We start from the raw sequence: 16,645 nt of genomic DNA, 5'->3' as shown, positions 1-16,645 counted from the left end.
AAATTTTAAATGAATATTTTAATATCTATCTAGTACATCTTTTGGTTTACCAAACCTTTTCAGATAAAAAAAATCGTTGGCTTGAGCTAGTAGTGGAGCGAGTGGAGAAAGTAACGCGTTTGATAACCTGCATTATGACGGGTCATGCCTGCTGAATGCAGTTTTGGGCCGTTTGATTGCTTGAGTTGCACTAAAGGCTTAACCCTTATGAACCATATAAAGCATCTCTTAGGCCTCATTATGAAGAAGGACGCGTCTAGCCGGCGGCCGACTGTCCACTAGCATTCCATGGTGGCTAGCCAAAAAAGTAAGTTTTTGTTTCCCTGCCTCATATTAGAAAAAGTAAATATGTGTGGACATATGTGAAGATGATAAATAATTGTAAAGTATCCATGTGAACAGATGTGAACGTATTTAATTTGTGTTTTCAGTTTTTTAAAAAATCATAACTTTCAAACTGCGCGTCGAAATTAAGATCTGTTTTCACTTTTGAAATCCTCGTGGCGTGCTCTTCGAAACTAGATCCCGTATGGTTATGTTTTAACGAAAAAAAATTATGCATTTTTCTCCCTGTTTTGTGCAACTGCCTAGCCGTCGGTGTACAACTACCTGACAGGGATGTGCAACTTTTCTCCTATACCATAAACATGCAGATTTGAATGATGGTGCAAAACTAACTCCTTCCAATGAGATGTGCAACTTCGTTTGTTACCCAGGCCAACTGCATAGTAGTTGATCTGCAATTTTTCCCTGCCCGTGGATGTGCTTCACTATTTGCTGCATAGCCAACAAACTAACAGTGGATGTGCAACTTCGTATACTGCCACGGCCAACTGTCTAACTGTGATTTGCAACTTTCTTTCGTACCTCATGGATGTGTAGTTTTCCTGCTAGCACACGGCCCAAACCACCCCCCTAATGAGTTTTGCAACTTTAGCACTCTGTTTATATGCAACTTTTTACCATTCAACTGTCCCTACCTGTGAGATGTGCAACTTCGTATATTGCCCCTGGCCAACTACCTAGCAGACTATGTGCAACTCTGTTTGTTGGTCCCGCCAACTGAAAATACAGGTCCACAAATAAAGAGCGTATGGAGTTGCACATTGACTAATAGACAGTTGGCTTGACCAATAGACTAAGTTGCACATATCCCTTGCAGGGGAGGTGGGGGTAGGGTGTGCCAACAGTGAAAAACTACGCATCCACAAGTAGGGAGGAGGGTTGCACAACGACTAATAGGTAGTTGTCCGGGGCAGTAGACTAGTTGCACCATATAGCACGAAAGTTGGCATAAAAAAATTCGTCGAAATATACCCATGTGGGATCTAGTTTCAAAGATCTCGTCACGAGAAATCCAACTGTAAAGACGGATCTAAATTCCGATGCATGGTTTGAAAGATATGACTTTTTAAAAATTTGAAAACCCGAAATAAATGGACGTGGATCTGTTTTTCGTCACATGTGACAAGTCTGACCGCATTTAATACTAGTAGTCACATGCACTAGCAGACAATACATGCATGTATGCATGCGAGTGACAGAGCGGCCGCTCGTTTTCTCCAACGAGCGTGCGTGCACTTTTAAAATTTCAGGTACGAAGAAACGCTTGAATTGTAGTTTTTCCACAACCACCCGTACCACTCAAAGAACAGTGAAGATTGAGTGTCAGAAAAGAAAAGAAACCCTTTTATGGAGATTTTATTCGCAAAAAACGCAGATTCTAGAAAAGGTTAAAATATGGAATTATTTCTTCCTGCACCGCTGCACGGCCAGGATCCGATCAGGAACGAGAACCGACGGTCGACGTTCGGACAGGGGATGTTCACATGCCGCCACTCTCTCCGGGCCCCACCAAGTCCACCTTTCCCACCGCCTACGCCGCCGACCGTGTCGGATCCGCGGAATCTGAGCCCGCCAGCCAGCCACCGCCCGCCCACCATCACAAGCCACCGACAGCCGGGCCCAGGCTTTCCACTTGGGCCAAGATTCAGCCATCCTCATCCTCATCCCCATCATGCCACCTCATTCCCTCACTGACAGCTCGGGCCGTGTCTCCGGTCCCACACCGTCAGCGCGTGGCGGCTACGCGAGCCCACGGCTCACGAGTCACGAGGGACGTCACGCTCCTCTCGCCCCCCTATACCGCCCCCCTTTTCTCCCCCCCCGCACACGCTCGTCCGCACCGACGAAGCTTCCCTCCGGCTCCCCACCCCCGCACCGCCACCCGGGGAACCCCAGCGAGAAGGAGGGGAGAGGCGGCGGCCGCCGGGCAGGGCAGGCCAGCGCGCGCGCGTGCGCTCCGGGAGCGAGGGATCGGTCGGGATGTCGACGCCGGCGAGGAAGCGCCTGATGCGCGACTTCAAGCGGCTCCAGCAGGACCCGCCCGCCGGAATCAGCGGCGCGCCGCACGACAACAACATCACCCTTTGGAACGCCGTCATATTTGGGTAACAGCACAAATCCTGCCCTGTTTCTCTTCTGTTCATCCCTAGGTTTTGGTGCTTGGGGATCTCGCGGAGTCGCGATTTCCGTTGTACTAGTTCGGTGCGTCGTTGATGTATATGGTGCCGCTGTTATCGTTCCCTGATGTTGTTGTTTCGTGTGATTCTGCAGGCCCGATGACACGCCGTGGGATGGAGGTGAGCCGCCGGTTCCCGATTTAGGTTTCAGTTTGTTTCCTTCATTCATCCGTGTGCATGTAGCTGCTCGATTACTAGTGTTTGCCTGCTGTGTGATACACTGAGTGGTTGATTGGCGCTGCAGCTGGACCTATTTATGATCTGTCTGTAATCGCGCGAAAGATTGTTGTCTTTCTAGTTTGATTTCTCATGTACACGGTGTGGATGTAGAGCTAAGGGGAAGTAGAATAACTTTTTGCCCCCAAAGTAGCAACCTGCCTAACTAAGCCTGTCGTTTACCGGTCAGTTTATGTCACTGGTATGACAGGAAACCGTCGAACCGAAAGCTGTAGCATTCGTGATGTCCGTTGTTTAACAGAAACGTAACGGGCTGCCTGTTGTGACATAGTGATTGGCTAATTGGTACCGTACTACGGCCTATTTGTAATCCGTAATCGTGTGAGAAATTGTCGTCTTCCTTGTTTGATTTCTCTTATACAAGGCAAAGCTAATGGGAAGTGCAATAACTTTCTGCACCCAATTACCTACCTGCCTAACTAAGCCTGTCGTTTACCGGTCGGATTATGTCACTGGTACGGCAGGAAACCGAAAGCTGTAGCATTTGTGATATCCGTTGTTTAACGGAAACATAACGGGCTTCCTGTTGCAATATAGTGATTGGTTAATCGGTACCGCAGTTGGACCTATTTGTAACCTGTCATTGTGCGACAAATTGTCGTCTTTCTCGTTTGATTTCTCATATACACGGTGTAGATGTAGAGCTAATGGGATGTACATTAGCCTTTTGCCCCCAGAATAGCAACCTGCCTAACTAAGCCTGTCGTTTACCGGTCGGTTTATGTCACTGGTGTGACGACAGAAAACAGAAAGCTGTAGCATCCGTGCTGTCCGTTGTTTAACGGAAATGTAAAGGGCTGCCTGTTGTGATATAGCGAATTGGTTAATTGGTACTGAAGTTGGACCTATTTATAATCTGTAATCGTGTGAGAAATTGTCGTTTTCCTCGTTTAATATGCAATAACTTTTTGCACCAAAATAGCTACCTGCTTAACTAAACTGTCGTTTACCGGTCGGTTTACGTCACTGCTACGGCAGCAAACCAAAAGCTGTACCATCTGTGATGCCCGTTGTTTAATGGAAACAGAAAGGGCTTCCATCTTGTGTTTGATTGCTGCTTTAATGCTAAAGGGTGTCATCCTCTCACAAGTTAGCAAGAAACATGTTTTTACAGATGTTAAATTTGGTCTAGTAATGTGCACAGTGCAGCTATCTTTAAGCAAGGTTAATTCCTATCTTGCCTCTGTGTAGTTCGTATCTGGCCTAAGCGCACGCCCAGCAGCGCTTAAGGCTAGGCATTTCGTTGTCGCCTAATTCATAGGGCACACCTAAGTGCACGCTTAGAAGCTCCTTATTTTTATCATTGCTCTAAAGTGTACGTTACAGTTTGGCATCCTACCTGGCACACCTGAAATCAGTAATAAGCATATGACCCATAAAAAAACATGCTCTTGGCTCTTGAAATAATAGTGACGGAGTGTGTGCGCGGGTTAGTCTTCTCGACTATCATTACTTGTATCTGCTGGTTTTTTTTTGTGGTGTATGCCAGCTAGCAATTATTATGTACTCCCGCTGTATCAAAATATAAGACGTTACTTGACACTATGACAGTGTCAAAAAAGGTCTTATATCTTGATACAGAGGGAGTAATATATATCTCCCGCAAAAAAAAGGGAGTAATATATATGTACTACCTTAGTCTTAGCCTTAAGTCATGAGTTCGTCATGCACGTGTGTAGCCATCATATGAGCGGTGATTTGGGAGCCCTTGTTTGAGATGGGGTCTCTATTCCTACCTGTGCATGTTGGAGTATGATTTATTTATTATTGGTATTTGTTGTCGTAGCACAACTGGCAAAATTTATCGGGGCACATTGTATTTTTGTTGGGCAAGATCACTTCATCTCTAGAGCCCAGAGGACAAACAATTTTGTCTTCTGCAAGGTACTGAGATGGGACTGCAGTAATTAAATATCAGCTTTATTTTGTGGAGTTTTGTTTGTTTGGGACAAAGTATTCTAGAAGCCTAGAATACATGATCATCTGATTCAGGAATGACTACTTTCTACCCAAGTCCAGTTGCCTGCAAGACTTAAAAACACCCTGAAATTGTGATAACTGATAATATATTTTTTGGATCCAGTTCGATGTTCATTGGATCCTATCCCTTTGGTTTGGTTTGTTAAGATCACAAACTGCTTAGTTTAGTTTGACAAGCTTATGCTCATGATCCAAGGAAACTACATACATGGTACCAGGGAAATATGGTCCGCACTGTGTCTTTCCATTGCTGTAGTCTGGAGAACAAACTAGTGGTTTTATTAAGTAGTCATAAGTTTAATAACATTTATTATGTTACACATTATAGGTACGTTCAAGCTGACCCTGCAATTCACAGAAGATTACCCCAACAAGCCACCAACTGTTCGTTTTGTCTCAAGGATGTTCCACCCAAACAGTATGTCCTCTTCATGACTTCCATTCAATCACTTGATTACTTCTTGAAATGACTATACTGTTCTCAGAGATTGAAGCCTTGAGGGTCTGTTCGAAATTGGTTTAATGTTTTCTATTATCTGTCCAGTTTATGCAGATGGAAGCATCTGCTTGGATATCCTACAGAACCAGTGGAGCCCTATATATGATGTTGCAGCAATATTGACCTCTATCCAGGTATTCTTTAGGCCATCTCTCTTACTGTAATTAGATTAATTTTCTAGCTTTATTGGTTGCTGTTCACTTCATTACACAATGCAACCATTGGTACCTACCAACTACTCTTTAAGTTTACACAATCCGTATTGTTGTCATCAGAAGTAAAACCTGTTTCAATTTTACAATAGTATAGAGGAAACAAGAACGGTGCTCGCCTATAGATTGACATGAGTTGCACAGTACTGTCATTGAGGCCAGATCCAGATCTTATTGAGAACTTTTATTGTGTAACAACCACCTGTCCTATAGGTAACATGCGACCAATAAAGAGTTACCAGTGACACAGCTTGCTAAAGTTTGATCATAAATAGCAAGTTCCCAAATACAGCCTTTTCTTCTGTTCTGTTGTGGATGTAAAAATTATTTTCCTCATTTACTTCGAAAGTAGTGTCCTGGGGTGCTATGGGTTATCTGTCCCTGAATCCACACACTATACTTAGTTTACTTATTTCTGTCGTGGTTTGCTATGCAGTCCCTGCTGTGCGACCCGAACCCGAATTCTCCTGCGAACTCTGAAGCAGCCAGAATGTACAGCGAGAACAAGCGCGAGTACAACCGCAAGGTTCGTGAGGTCGTGGAGCAGAGCTGGACAGCGGACTAGCGTCGCCAGATCCTGCAATAAGCAATGCCCGGAACGTCTCCATTTCTGGCTTTGCTGGTCTGTACCACCGAATTAAAACATTGAAAAACCCCATGGCCGTTGTGTCCCTGTGCTTGATCTCCTCTTGTTTTTTCGGTGCTTGTGACCTGTTTGGTGAACTAAGGCATGTTATAGCCATTGTAAAGATTTTATGTTATAGCTAAGAAGTTGGTGCTGCTTGCGAGTCTTTAAACACTTGGTGTGTTCTACAAATGGTATTTGTGCTAGTTTTGGTAGAAGCAGGAACGATGCTTGCCCAACATTATTATTGCTAGCATAGAGAAAAAACATAGGAATATTTGCTCCCGAGATGAAGGCTTCAGGTAGAGAAACAACAGAGGAATTGAAAGGAAAAAGAAAGCTCTACACTGACAGAAGAAATACAACCGTAGTAGTTGGGAGCCTGCTTTTCTGCACATCCTGGAGGACAACTCATCACCGGCAGCTGCATGTTCATCCATCCTCCTGGGAGCTGGATGACTTGGACGGGAGAAACAGCTGGTTTATTATCATCTATCTGCTGAATCTGGAGGACCTGGCGGTCCGGGACGACGACACCGGGGACCCGTCGCCGCTCCGGATCTCCCCCTCCCAGTCGTCCTGCACCTGGGTGGCGAACTGGAGGTTCCAGAGCACGTCCTCGACCGACGGCCGGTGCACCGCCTCCTTGGCCAGGCACCTCAGGCAGATCTCCATGACTGTCCTCAGTGATTCCTCTGAACAGCTCTTGCTCACCGCCGGGTCCACGAAGCTCCTCCTCCTGGCCCTGTCCTCCTCGGCCATTGCCCATAGCAGCTGCAGCACAAACAAGATTCAGGTATCTGTGTTGCGTTGCGCACTACCATCTACAACTAGGTGACCGATCATACATACCAGTTCCTTCATTATTTCCACCTCATATATGGATGTGATGGGCTTTCCAGACACAAGCTCAAGCAGGATCACCCCGAAATCAAATATGTCAATCTTGTCGCCGAGCATCGTGCTGCAAAGTAGCATTGCGGAACAAGGAAAGATGAAGAAAATATTAGTTGTGCCGGTTGGAATTGCTAGATGATAAGCATCTGAAGCTTGAAACTTGTAGATACCTGTCAGTTTGGTGCCTGCTTCCAGCCCCTCCCTGGTCGGATTGACAGACAAGCATACATTGTTGGTCAGCAAATGGCCATAAAAACCTTACAAAGAGTAGCTGGATGTTTTCATCCCATAAGTTAGTATTTCGCGGATCTACCTCAGGTTTTGCAGCCTCTCCTAGGATCGGAATGTTGTAGCTGCCGATTTTGGCGACATGGTTTTGGTCTAGAAGAATGTTGCTGATCCTCAGATTATTCCCAAACAGACCAGGTATGATCCCTCCATGCAAGAACTGTATGCCCTTGGCAACGCCGATGGCGGCTGATATCCTCTGCCCCCAGGTAAGCTTCCGTCCTTCAGTTCCTTCTGGTAATGAACAGTTCAAGCAAAGCAACATAACATTCAGGCATTGGACCGTCAGAGCAATTGAAAAAAATGGAGATAAGAGCTGACAACATACGCGAAATCCTGCTCCTCAAGTTCCCGTTTTGCACGTACTCGAACACGAGGTAGAGTTGGGTCACGGTGGATTCGTCGAGATCGTATTCAAAGCAGTGCCCTAGAGCACTGACCAAGTGCCGATGCCTGAGCCTAGATATCGTTTCGATGTGGCGGTTGAAGCTTTGGGAGCTCTGGTTCCTCTTAACCTTGAGGCTCCTGATTGTCACCGAGGCACCATTGCTTAGCTTCCCCAGATACATCTGACATGATGAACTCATGGTCATGAACATAACCAGAACAAGTCGTGGTAAAATTTCAGGCATCACTTGCCCCAATTTGTGAACAGACTGAAGAAAATTCAGTGAAGAGATCGACGACGCTGTACCTCGCCATAAGAATCTTGCCCAAGCAGGCAAGAGTTTGCGAAGTTGTTCGTCGCGGCCTCGAGCTCGACCAGAGAAAATGATCTATATGGTGGGATCCCCAAAGCTCCTAGCTTCACTGTCTGTGATATGTAACCTTTTTATTTGTCATCCCAAATGCCAAAATGGAAGCAAATGTTAGTGAGTTTTTCATCAAGTTTGATTTCAAGAAATGAAATTCAGGGTCTCTTAGACTAATTTCACAAGTCATAGGATGAAATTCAGAGATCGATCATACGTGCATCGGCGAACAGCTTGGAAGGGTAGGCACTGGAAGTAGAAGTATGGTCCTCCATCAATGTCGCCGAGGGCCTCGTCTTCGCCCCTTCCATGGTCATCTTCTTGACGGCGAAGAAGGCCATGGCGCCGACGAGCGAGACAGCGACGAGGACCGCCATTACGATGCCGGCGATGAAGCCGGCGTGCCGGCTAACTTTCTTCTTTTCATTGTGACGAGGAACTATCCCAACGGCCAGTGCCTGGTTCTGACAGAACGGCGACGGGTGCTGCGAGCCGTCGCCCCTGTCCAGACAGTTCTCCGACGAGAGCACCACCGTCGCCGGCTTCCCGCCCGGCCTCAAGCAGGCCGGCACGCTCCCCATTAGGAGGTTCGACGACAGGTCGACCAGCCGGAGGTTGTCTCCGCAGGGCACCTTGTCGGACAGCGCCCCGGTGAACCTGTTCCCGGCGATGCTCAGGTACTGGAGCGACGGCAGCGAGAGCAGCGCCGGCGGGAACGGCCCGACGAAGCGGTTCAGCGACACGTCCAGATGCTCCAGCAGGTAGAAGGAGCTGAGCTCGGCGGCGGGCAGGCCACCGGTGAACTTGTTCCGGCTCAGCACCACCGACGCCACCTTCCTCCCGAGCCGCGGGAACGCCGGGCCGAGCGAGTTGCCGCCGACGTCGAGCACCTGGAGGCTCGCGAGGCCGCGCATGTCGGGGAGGTTCCCGGAGAGGTTGTTGGAGGCGAGCACGAGCGAGCGCAGCGACGGCGCCCTCCCGAGCGACTCCGGCACGGCGCCGGCCAGCGAGTTGTTCCGCAGGCTGAGCACGGCAAGCGCCGGCAGCGCGGTGCCGACCCAGCCCGGCACCTCGCCGCCGATCATGTTGTCGTCGAGGATGAGCGTCTGCAGGCCCTGGAGCCGCGAGAGGCCCCTCGGGATGGGCCCGTAGAGGTAGTTGCGGCTCATGTTGACGATCTCCAGCCCGGCGAGCCGCTCCAGCTTCCCCGGCAAGGGGCCCCAGAGGCCGAGGCCGGAGAGCGTGAGCACCCTGAGGTCGGGGAGCCTGGACAGCGTGGTGACCAGCGCGCCAAGGGAGAAGTTGAGCGGGAGCGGCGGCGCGCCCTGTGCGGCGCCCTCGACGTGGAGCTGCGTGACGGTGTCCCCGTAGCAGACGACGGAGGCGGAGGGGGCGACGGTGCCGCCGCCGCCGCAGAAGTCGGTGGTGCGGCGCCAGTGCCGGAGCGCCGGCGGCCGGCCCAGCAGGTGCTGCACCTTGAGCAGGGTCCACGTCTGGGAGGCCTGCAGCAGCGGCGCGCCCCCCGGGAGCAGCACGGCCAAGAAAACCAACCCCAGCAAGCAGCCCGGGCCAGCCGCCGCCATTGCCGGCCAAGAAGACGACGACGATTCCTTCAGCGACACCGCTCGACCGATCGATCGGCAAGAACCGGCGGAGCGAAAAGACGATCAGATTAAGAATGTGTACTGCACACGCCAATCTGCTTTGGCGATTGCTTTCCGGCTTTGGTGATCGAGGACTGTACGTGCCGGCCGGCAGCCGCTGCGGAATGGAGCTTTTGATTGTGGGTTGTGGGTACAGGAAATTTCAGAGGCCTCGCCGCCTGGATGTAAAGCGGCAAAGCCGCCTGAGCGACAGGTGCTGGTGAGTGGTGACCAGACAACAACAACAGCAACAACAACAATGTGCTTGTGCGCAGACGAGGAATGGCGTCCAAATTAGTCCCTCACAAGTCACGAAGATGCTGGCACCAGACTAGACCATTAGCAGAGAAGCCTGCTGCAGAAAGATTTGCAACAGCATTAGATTATATGCTTGCTCAACAACTGGCGAAAAGAAAGATAAACAAGAGTCGGCGTGCCGAGCTACCACTTTGGGGCCAAAGCTAGCTACGTTACTTGACAGGAAACTAAACAAAAATGAAATGAATTTTACCTCGCGGTCACTGGAGCTGCGGCGGCGGCAGAGATGGAAGAGGCCAAGGGAACTTGTGATGGGCGGGACGACGAGCTAGTGGAGTGCCTAAACATACAGACACTCACAGTACACTGTGGTGGCTAGTGGAGTGGAGTGAGTGTCCTGTGAGCTATGGTACTGGTGCAGTGCAACTTGTAGCTGCTGCGGTGGGGATTAGTACCGTTCACGGGGGTGCGGCGGAGGCGCCAGGGAACCGGGAACCCGGAGCAACGGACAGGTGGTGCCTCAGCTGGAAGGCTGGAGCAGGCAACGGACGACAGCAGGCATCAGTCCGATGCTCCACTTTTCCCCCTCCCACCCTCTTTTACTACCTCTGTAAACTAATTACTTCCTCTGGAAGCTAATACTCCCTTCGGTCATTTATAGTCTGCATATAAGTTTTGTCTCAAGTCAAAACATCTCTACTTTGATCAAACTTATAGAAAAAATATCAACATTTATAATGCCAAATAAATATTGTTAGATTCATTACGAAATGCAGTTTTATGGAATACATATTCAGTATGGTAGATGTTGATATTTTTAAATATATATTTGGTCAAACTTTGTAAAGTTTGACTTGACCCAAATCTAATACGCAGAGTAAAAAAGACTGAAGGGAGTACTACTATAAGGGAGTACCAAACAAAAAAAAAGGTAATAATGCCACTTTAGCACTCCCTTCGGTTGGGAATATAAGTCGGGCACGGGTTTTCAGGCCTTTGATTCGGTTAGTGAAAAAAATGTGTTGTAGTATGTCATAAAAAACAAGTTTTTACATTCGGCAGTCGAGTGAAGTTTCTACGCACATTTCTTTGTGACATACTTCCTCCGTCCCAAAATTCTCATTTTAAATTTATTGAAATACGAATGTATCAAGTCACATTTTAATATTAGATACATCCGTATCTAAATTAATGTAAGACAAGAATTTTAGCACGGAGAGAGTATTATAGACGACCTAAGAGCAACTCCAATGGAGCGATCCATTTCGTCCGCGGCCGTCCGTTTAGATCGGCGTGGACAGAAAAGGTGGCTCAACGCACCGACCCAAACGGACGCGCGTCCGTTTTTCGTCCGCGGACGATCCATTCCCGGCTCATTTTTGAGCCTGATTTGCGTCGACGCGGACACGCGACGAACGCGCACTTGCTCGTCTACTCCTGTCCCCGGGCCCGCTCGTCTGTGGCACATTGGCCTTCCCTTCCCCCAGCCAACAAGCAACCCTCGCCCCCGCCTCCTCCGTCACCGACGCCGCCGCCCATTTTGCAAGCAACTCTTCCAGCTGACGCCGCCTCCACACCCGCCCAGCAACGCCGCCCCTGCCCCCAGTTGCCCGCCGTCGCCGTTTTGCCGCCGTGGAGCAAGCTGGTTCCCCGCCGCTGTTTCGCCCACGCCCAGCCACCCCGCGACCAAAAAGACGCCTCGCCGCCCCAGCCACAGACGACCGACACGCTCGTCGGATGCCGACCGGGCAGCTAGCTGGTCTGTGGGCGTCGCGTCTCCCCTCGCCGGCCGTCTCCTTCTTTGACGCCCGCAAGCTGTTCAACAGTTTGCCAAGGTACGAAAATGGACTCCGCCGACGAGTTCTTTTTTCACAATTTCCTTTGCGACTATGACGATTCGTCCGACGAGGAGGAGGAGATATTGGCTGCTGTGTTGGTCCATCACCACCTCAACAACCAGCGGCCGTTGTTCCGTGGCTCCATTCCGGGCCATCTTCCGGCGTTGAATCGTAATCGGGAGAGCGGGCATTTCCTTCTCTGGAAGGACTACTTTGATACAACAAACCCGTTGTTCAAACATCACAAATTCCGCCGCCGATTCCGTATGAGTAGGCATGTTTTCAACCGTGTTAGAGAGGGAGTGGTCGGCTATGATGACTACTTCGAGTGCAAAGAGGATGCCGCCGGCAAGATTAGTTTCTCCTCTTATCAGAAATGCACTGCCGCCATCCGAATGCTTGCATACAGAGTGCCCGGTGATCTCATTGACGAGTACGTCCGTATGAGCGAGTCTACATGCCTAGAGTCCCTGTATACGTTTTGCAAGGTTGTGATTGCTGTGTTTGGCCCTGAGTACTTGAGAAAGCCGACAACTGAAGATACAGCCCGTTTATTGGCGATGAATGCTAGCAGGGGCTTCCCGGGGATGCTTGGCAGCATAGACTGCATGCACTGGGAGTGGAAGAACTGCCCTTCTGCTTGGCAAGGGCAGTATAAGGGACATGTCAGGGCTTGCACTGTCATACTAGAGGCCGTGGCGTCTCAAGATTTCTGGATCTGGCACTCTTTCTTTGGCATGGCTGGATCACACAATGATATCAACGTGCTTCAGCGCTCGCCGGTGTTTGCTAGGCTTGCCGAAGGCAACAGCCCACCGGTGAACTTTACTGTCAACGGCCACACCTACGACAAAGGGTATTATCTGGGTGACGGTATCTATCCTCAGTGGACCACTATTGTCAAGACAATGCCCAACCCTGTCGGAGAGAAAAGGAAAAGATTTGCCCAAGAGCAAGAGAGTGCTAGAAAGGATGTCGAGCGTGCCTTTGGTGTTTTGCAATCTCGATGGGGCATCGTTCGGTATCCTGCTAATACTTGGAGCACGCAGAAACTATGGGAGGTGATGACTGCTTGTGTGATCATGCACAACATGATCGTAGAAGGCGAGCGCCCGGAACGTCTGTACGATCAAGGCTTTCAGTTTCAAGGTGAGAATGTTGTGCCTGAGCATGGAGTAGCGGCAACATTTGAGCAGTTCACTCAGTTTCATGAAGACATGCGTGATTGGGAAACTCACGTGCAACTGCAAAATGATTTGGTTGAGCATATGTGAACTCATGTTGGCAACCAATAGATATATCTTTTTTATTCGTTTTGCAAAACTATGTGAAACATTTTTATTTTTATTTGGCCTGTAAACTATACTATTTATTTGGGCGGACTATTTTGTTTGTTAAATTTTCATTTCATCATATGTGAGAATGCAATGCAAAATTGGGCGGCCAGCCGGACACGCCTGCACATATGGGTCGGCGCGTTGGACACGCTGCTGACCCATCTAAAAAACAGGGCGGACGCCGGCCGGGCGGCCGACCTAAACGGACAAAAAGCGAACAAAATCACAGTCCGTTTGGGTCGGCCCGTTGGAATTGCTCTAAGTCCCCATTTCAGAGTTATGTTCCCATCCGAACAGAGTATGGTGCTTCTTTGCTTTATTGGGATTAGATTTTGGTCTCTATCTGTTTCCAACCTAGATATGGTGCTGCTTTATGTCTCGACCTTCTTTTACACAACTTTGCTGATTAAGAGGGACGTGACAGGCTTTCGGCCTTGAGAACAGCGGTGCCGATCGCCATGCTTGGGGTTTGGTAAATGTTAATGATGCTCCACACCAAACTACCAACACTCTGGCTAATTAGCCTAGCCGGTTCTTGCCTTCCGGGGGCAGAAGTAGCCGTTAGGACAAACATGATGCTATTATTGCACGGCATACCGTATGATGCTAGGCTAGCATTGCCCTTCAAATGGACCTTTTTCAAAGCGATGAGTACCTGTAGTACGTACCTCCATTCCATACGGCCGCCCCTTTCCGCACCTACTGCTGGCTACTGCGATCAAGCATCATCAACATGGCTCGCCTCTTTTTCCGCTTTTCCTTGGATTCCTTGGTTCTCTCCTTTCCTTTCGGTAGACTACTTTTTCACTTGTAGTGCAAGCGGCCACTTGATTTCCCCCGATTTCCTCTCTGCTTTGGTTAAAGATGGTGAGGGGGCAGGAAATCGAAGAACGCCCTCCATTCCTGGCGTGGAAGAAGGGGGTTCTTGTGTTAAAGGAGTGAATTGCATAAAACCATTACATTTGGGGCTTTGTTTATGAAAAACTACCTGATCGTTAATTTTTTGTAAAAGTAACCGCGCATTCAGTAATCATTTTGCAAAAAGCACTGATCGAATGATTTAGTTCATTTAATCACTTTCTGACAAGTGGGGCCGGATTGTCGGAAGCTGACTTGGCAAAACATTTACAAACGCCCTCTTAGGCCTGGAAAAACACAAGCAATCAAGCCCCTCCCCCTCCCCCCGCTCGGCTGCCGGCCACAGCAACCGCCACGCCGTCCTCCGGCGAGGAGGCGATGCCGCCGACCTGACCTGACGCCTGACGGACGAGCACCTGGGGACGGTTGAGTGTGCGGCTGCCCGCAGCTGGTGCTGCTCGCCGCCGCAGCTGCTGCTGCTCGCCGCAGCTATCCCCTGCTTCGACCCCGTCTGGATCGGGAGAGCCAGAGCCCCCCGAGCTACCCAGCCCCGCACCACTTCGACGACCTCGTCGCCGGCGACCACCGCTGCCCTGTCTACCATCTCCTTCCTCCTCCCTTTTCTTTTCTTCTCCACCGCTGCCTCGTCTACCATCGGCGACGGCCGGAAAGGCGAGAGGTGAGGCCGCGTTGGCCGGGATTGACGACGCGGGTCGCCATGGCTGTGGATCTCGTCGTCGCGCGCACGGACCTGGCATCAACGACGCCCTCGCACCCGTTCCTCTCGACGCCCTGGACCTCTAGGCTCCCGTTGCCGCCGCCGGAAACCCACAGCCAGCCCCGCCTCTCCTCATCTCCTCCTCCATGCCCGTCTTCGCCGAGGGAGACCACGTGCACCTCGCCCCTGCTTGGCCCAGCAGGACGAGTCGTGACAATCATTGGAGTTTGTCCTCCTTAGAGCTCCGAGACGCATCTATCTCCACGGCGCAGCGCTTCTCCCTGACAAGTGCGGGTTTACTGTCACCACGCGGCTGGTGCGTTCTGCGCGTCGCTCCAGCATCCCCGACCCAGCGCGAGCACACCCCTCCTATGACCCAGCGCTCGCCTCGCTCCGGCGTCCCCGACCCAACAGCGCCCAGGAGTCCAGGAACCTCCGCCCCACCCTCTGCCCTGCGCGTCGCTCCGGCGTCGCTGGCCAAGCAGCGCGGCGGAGGCCATGAACCCGACGCCCAGCGCGCCTCTGCCCGAAGGGTGGGGGGCTGATTGCTTTTGTTTTTCTAGATCTAAGGGGGTGTTTATAAATGTTTTGCCAAGTCAGCTTCCGACAATCCAGTCCCACTTGTCAGAAAGTGATTAAACGAGCTAAATCACTCGATCAGTGCTTTTTGCAAAATGATTACTGAATGTGCGGTGACTTTTGCAAAAAAATTAACGACTAGGTAGTTTTCCGCAAATGAAGCCTTAAATATGTGGTTTATGCAATTCACTCTCTGTTAAAGAAGAGGTGAGCACGGAATGCAAGCGAGTCACCGCATGGGGTTATTTTTTTGCGCTGAAACCATGATGAGTTCTTCCAACTGTAGAGTGCTCTGATGTCCGTGAGATTCATGCGTCGATCCTTGTGAAATTATAAATGCCCATCCTCCGGCCAACCTGTGCTTTTTTTGATGTGCCAGTGAATTGTCCTACTCAGACCACGGACAGAAAACATTCTTCTCGGTTTACTTTCCATCTCCTCTCCGTTCACTTGGCATAAATCTACCATTTTCCCAATTCCTCACATGTGCATACGCAATTGGATTATTGTGAAAGTAAAGAATGTGTGCGCCTCGAAGGGAAGGCAAACACATAATAAAGGATGCACTATGCTCTACACCGGAAACACGTAAATGGCGTGTGCGATGTAAATCCAGAACCTTGTAATAATATTGATGGACTGTTTGGAAAGTAGTAGGAGATGAAAAACATAGAAACAGGAAAAACTGTAGGACGATATAATATCTTGTGTTGATTGTTTTTGAGATAGCTAACCGCTCATATCAAGCGGTGATATAATATCTTCTGGATTTGTACAAAAATCTGAAACACAGTATATGATACAACATCGTTCACCACATCCAGGAATTCTTCACTCTTTGGATGCTTACTAACTTCCACGTTGATGACCTCGCGGAGGATGACATAATTTGGAAGCACACGGCAGTGGTATCTACTCAGCAGCCCCCCCCCCCCCCCCCCCCCCCCCCCCCCCCCCCCCCCGCGCGCGCGCGCGCATAAGGCGCAATTCTTGGGCAAAATTATCTCCCCCATGGACTATATGATTTGGAAGATCTGGGCACCACCTAATGTCAATTTTTTTTTGCTTGGTTGGCCATTCAAGATAGAATGTCAACCACAAGTAGATTGGTCAAGCGAGGTTAGCTAAATTGTGGTCTTTGTCCACTTTGCAAGAGAGAGCGAGAGACCGACGCACACATCCGCTTCAAGTACCGCTTCACCTTGAGACTTTGGAGTTTCGTAAAACATTGGTTGCATCTCGAGACGTCGATATCTCCTCTTGGCACTTGGACCGCTCCGTGAAAGAATGGTGGACCAACCGGGCTGGCTCTAGCACACCAAATAGAAAAGCCACTGCATCCCTCATGGTGCTCGTTATTTGGACAATTTGGAACAAAAAGGAATGCAATGCTCTACCTGCA

At 49.9% G+C, this 16,645-nt stretch overlaps 3 protein-coding genes across 4 annotated transcripts; 2 read left to right on the top strand and 1 right to left on the bottom strand.

Moving 5' to 3' along the window:
* Positions 1 to 2,152: 2,152 nt before the first annotated feature.
* Positions 2,153 to 6,247, top strand: LOC125528783 (ubiquitin-conjugating enzyme E2 2). The gene is made up of 5 exons (XM_048693221.2): positions 2,153 to 2,450; positions 2,617 to 2,642; positions 5,068 to 5,157; positions 5,284 to 5,372; positions 5,887 to 6,247. The coding sequence occupies exons 1-5, from the start codon at positions 2,326 to 2,328 to the stop codon at positions 6,013 to 6,015; spliced, it is 459 nt and encodes a 152-aa protein (XP_048549178.1). The 5' UTR covers positions 2,153 to 2,325; the 3' UTR covers positions 6,016 to 6,247.
* A 45-nt stretch (positions 6,248 to 6,292) lies between these two features.
* Positions 6,293 to 10,635, bottom strand: LOC125528782 (putative inactive leucine-rich repeat receptor-like protein kinase At3g03770). 2 transcript variants are annotated; one of them, XM_087521944.1, is made up of 8 exons: positions 10,167 to 10,635; positions 8,230 to 10,010; positions 7,955 to 8,088; positions 7,589 to 7,829; positions 7,286 to 7,494; positions 7,143 to 7,174; positions 6,928 to 7,039; positions 6,293 to 6,849 (listed from the first exon to the last, which is right to left on the bottom strand). In XM_087521944.1, the coding sequence occupies exons 2-8, from the start codon at positions 9,593 to 9,595 to the stop codon at positions 6,568 to 6,570; spliced, it is 2,376 nt and encodes a 791-aa protein (XP_087378070.1). In that variant the 5' UTR covers positions 9,596 to 10,010; positions 10,167 to 10,635; the 3' UTR covers positions 6,293 to 6,567. The 2 variants fall into 2 exon arrangements, with proteins under 2 accessions (XP_087378070.1, XP_087378071.1); XM_087521945.1 differs by having other exon boundaries at positions 8,230 to 10,007.
* A 603-nt stretch (positions 10,636 to 11,238) lies between these two features.
* LOC147973162 (uncharacterized) lies at positions 11,239 to 13,128 on the top strand. Its single transcript, XM_087524568.1, has one exon. The coding sequence runs from the start codon at positions 11,757 to 11,759 to the stop codon at positions 13,023 to 13,025; it is 1,269 nt and encodes a 422-aa protein (XP_087380694.1). The 5' UTR covers positions 11,239 to 11,756; the 3' UTR covers positions 13,026 to 13,128.
* Positions 13,129 to 16,645: the final 3,517 nt, after the last annotated feature.

This window comes from Triticum urartu, chromosome 5A (genome assembly GCF_056163025.1).
Source record: "Triticum urartu cultivar PI428250 chromosome 5A, HENAU_Tu73, whole genome shotgun sequence".
Classification (NCBI taxonomy): Eukaryota; Viridiplantae; Streptophyta; class Magnoliopsida; order Poales; family Poaceae; genus Triticum; species Triticum urartu.
This window is presented reverse-complemented; position numbering and strand designations above follow the sequence as displayed.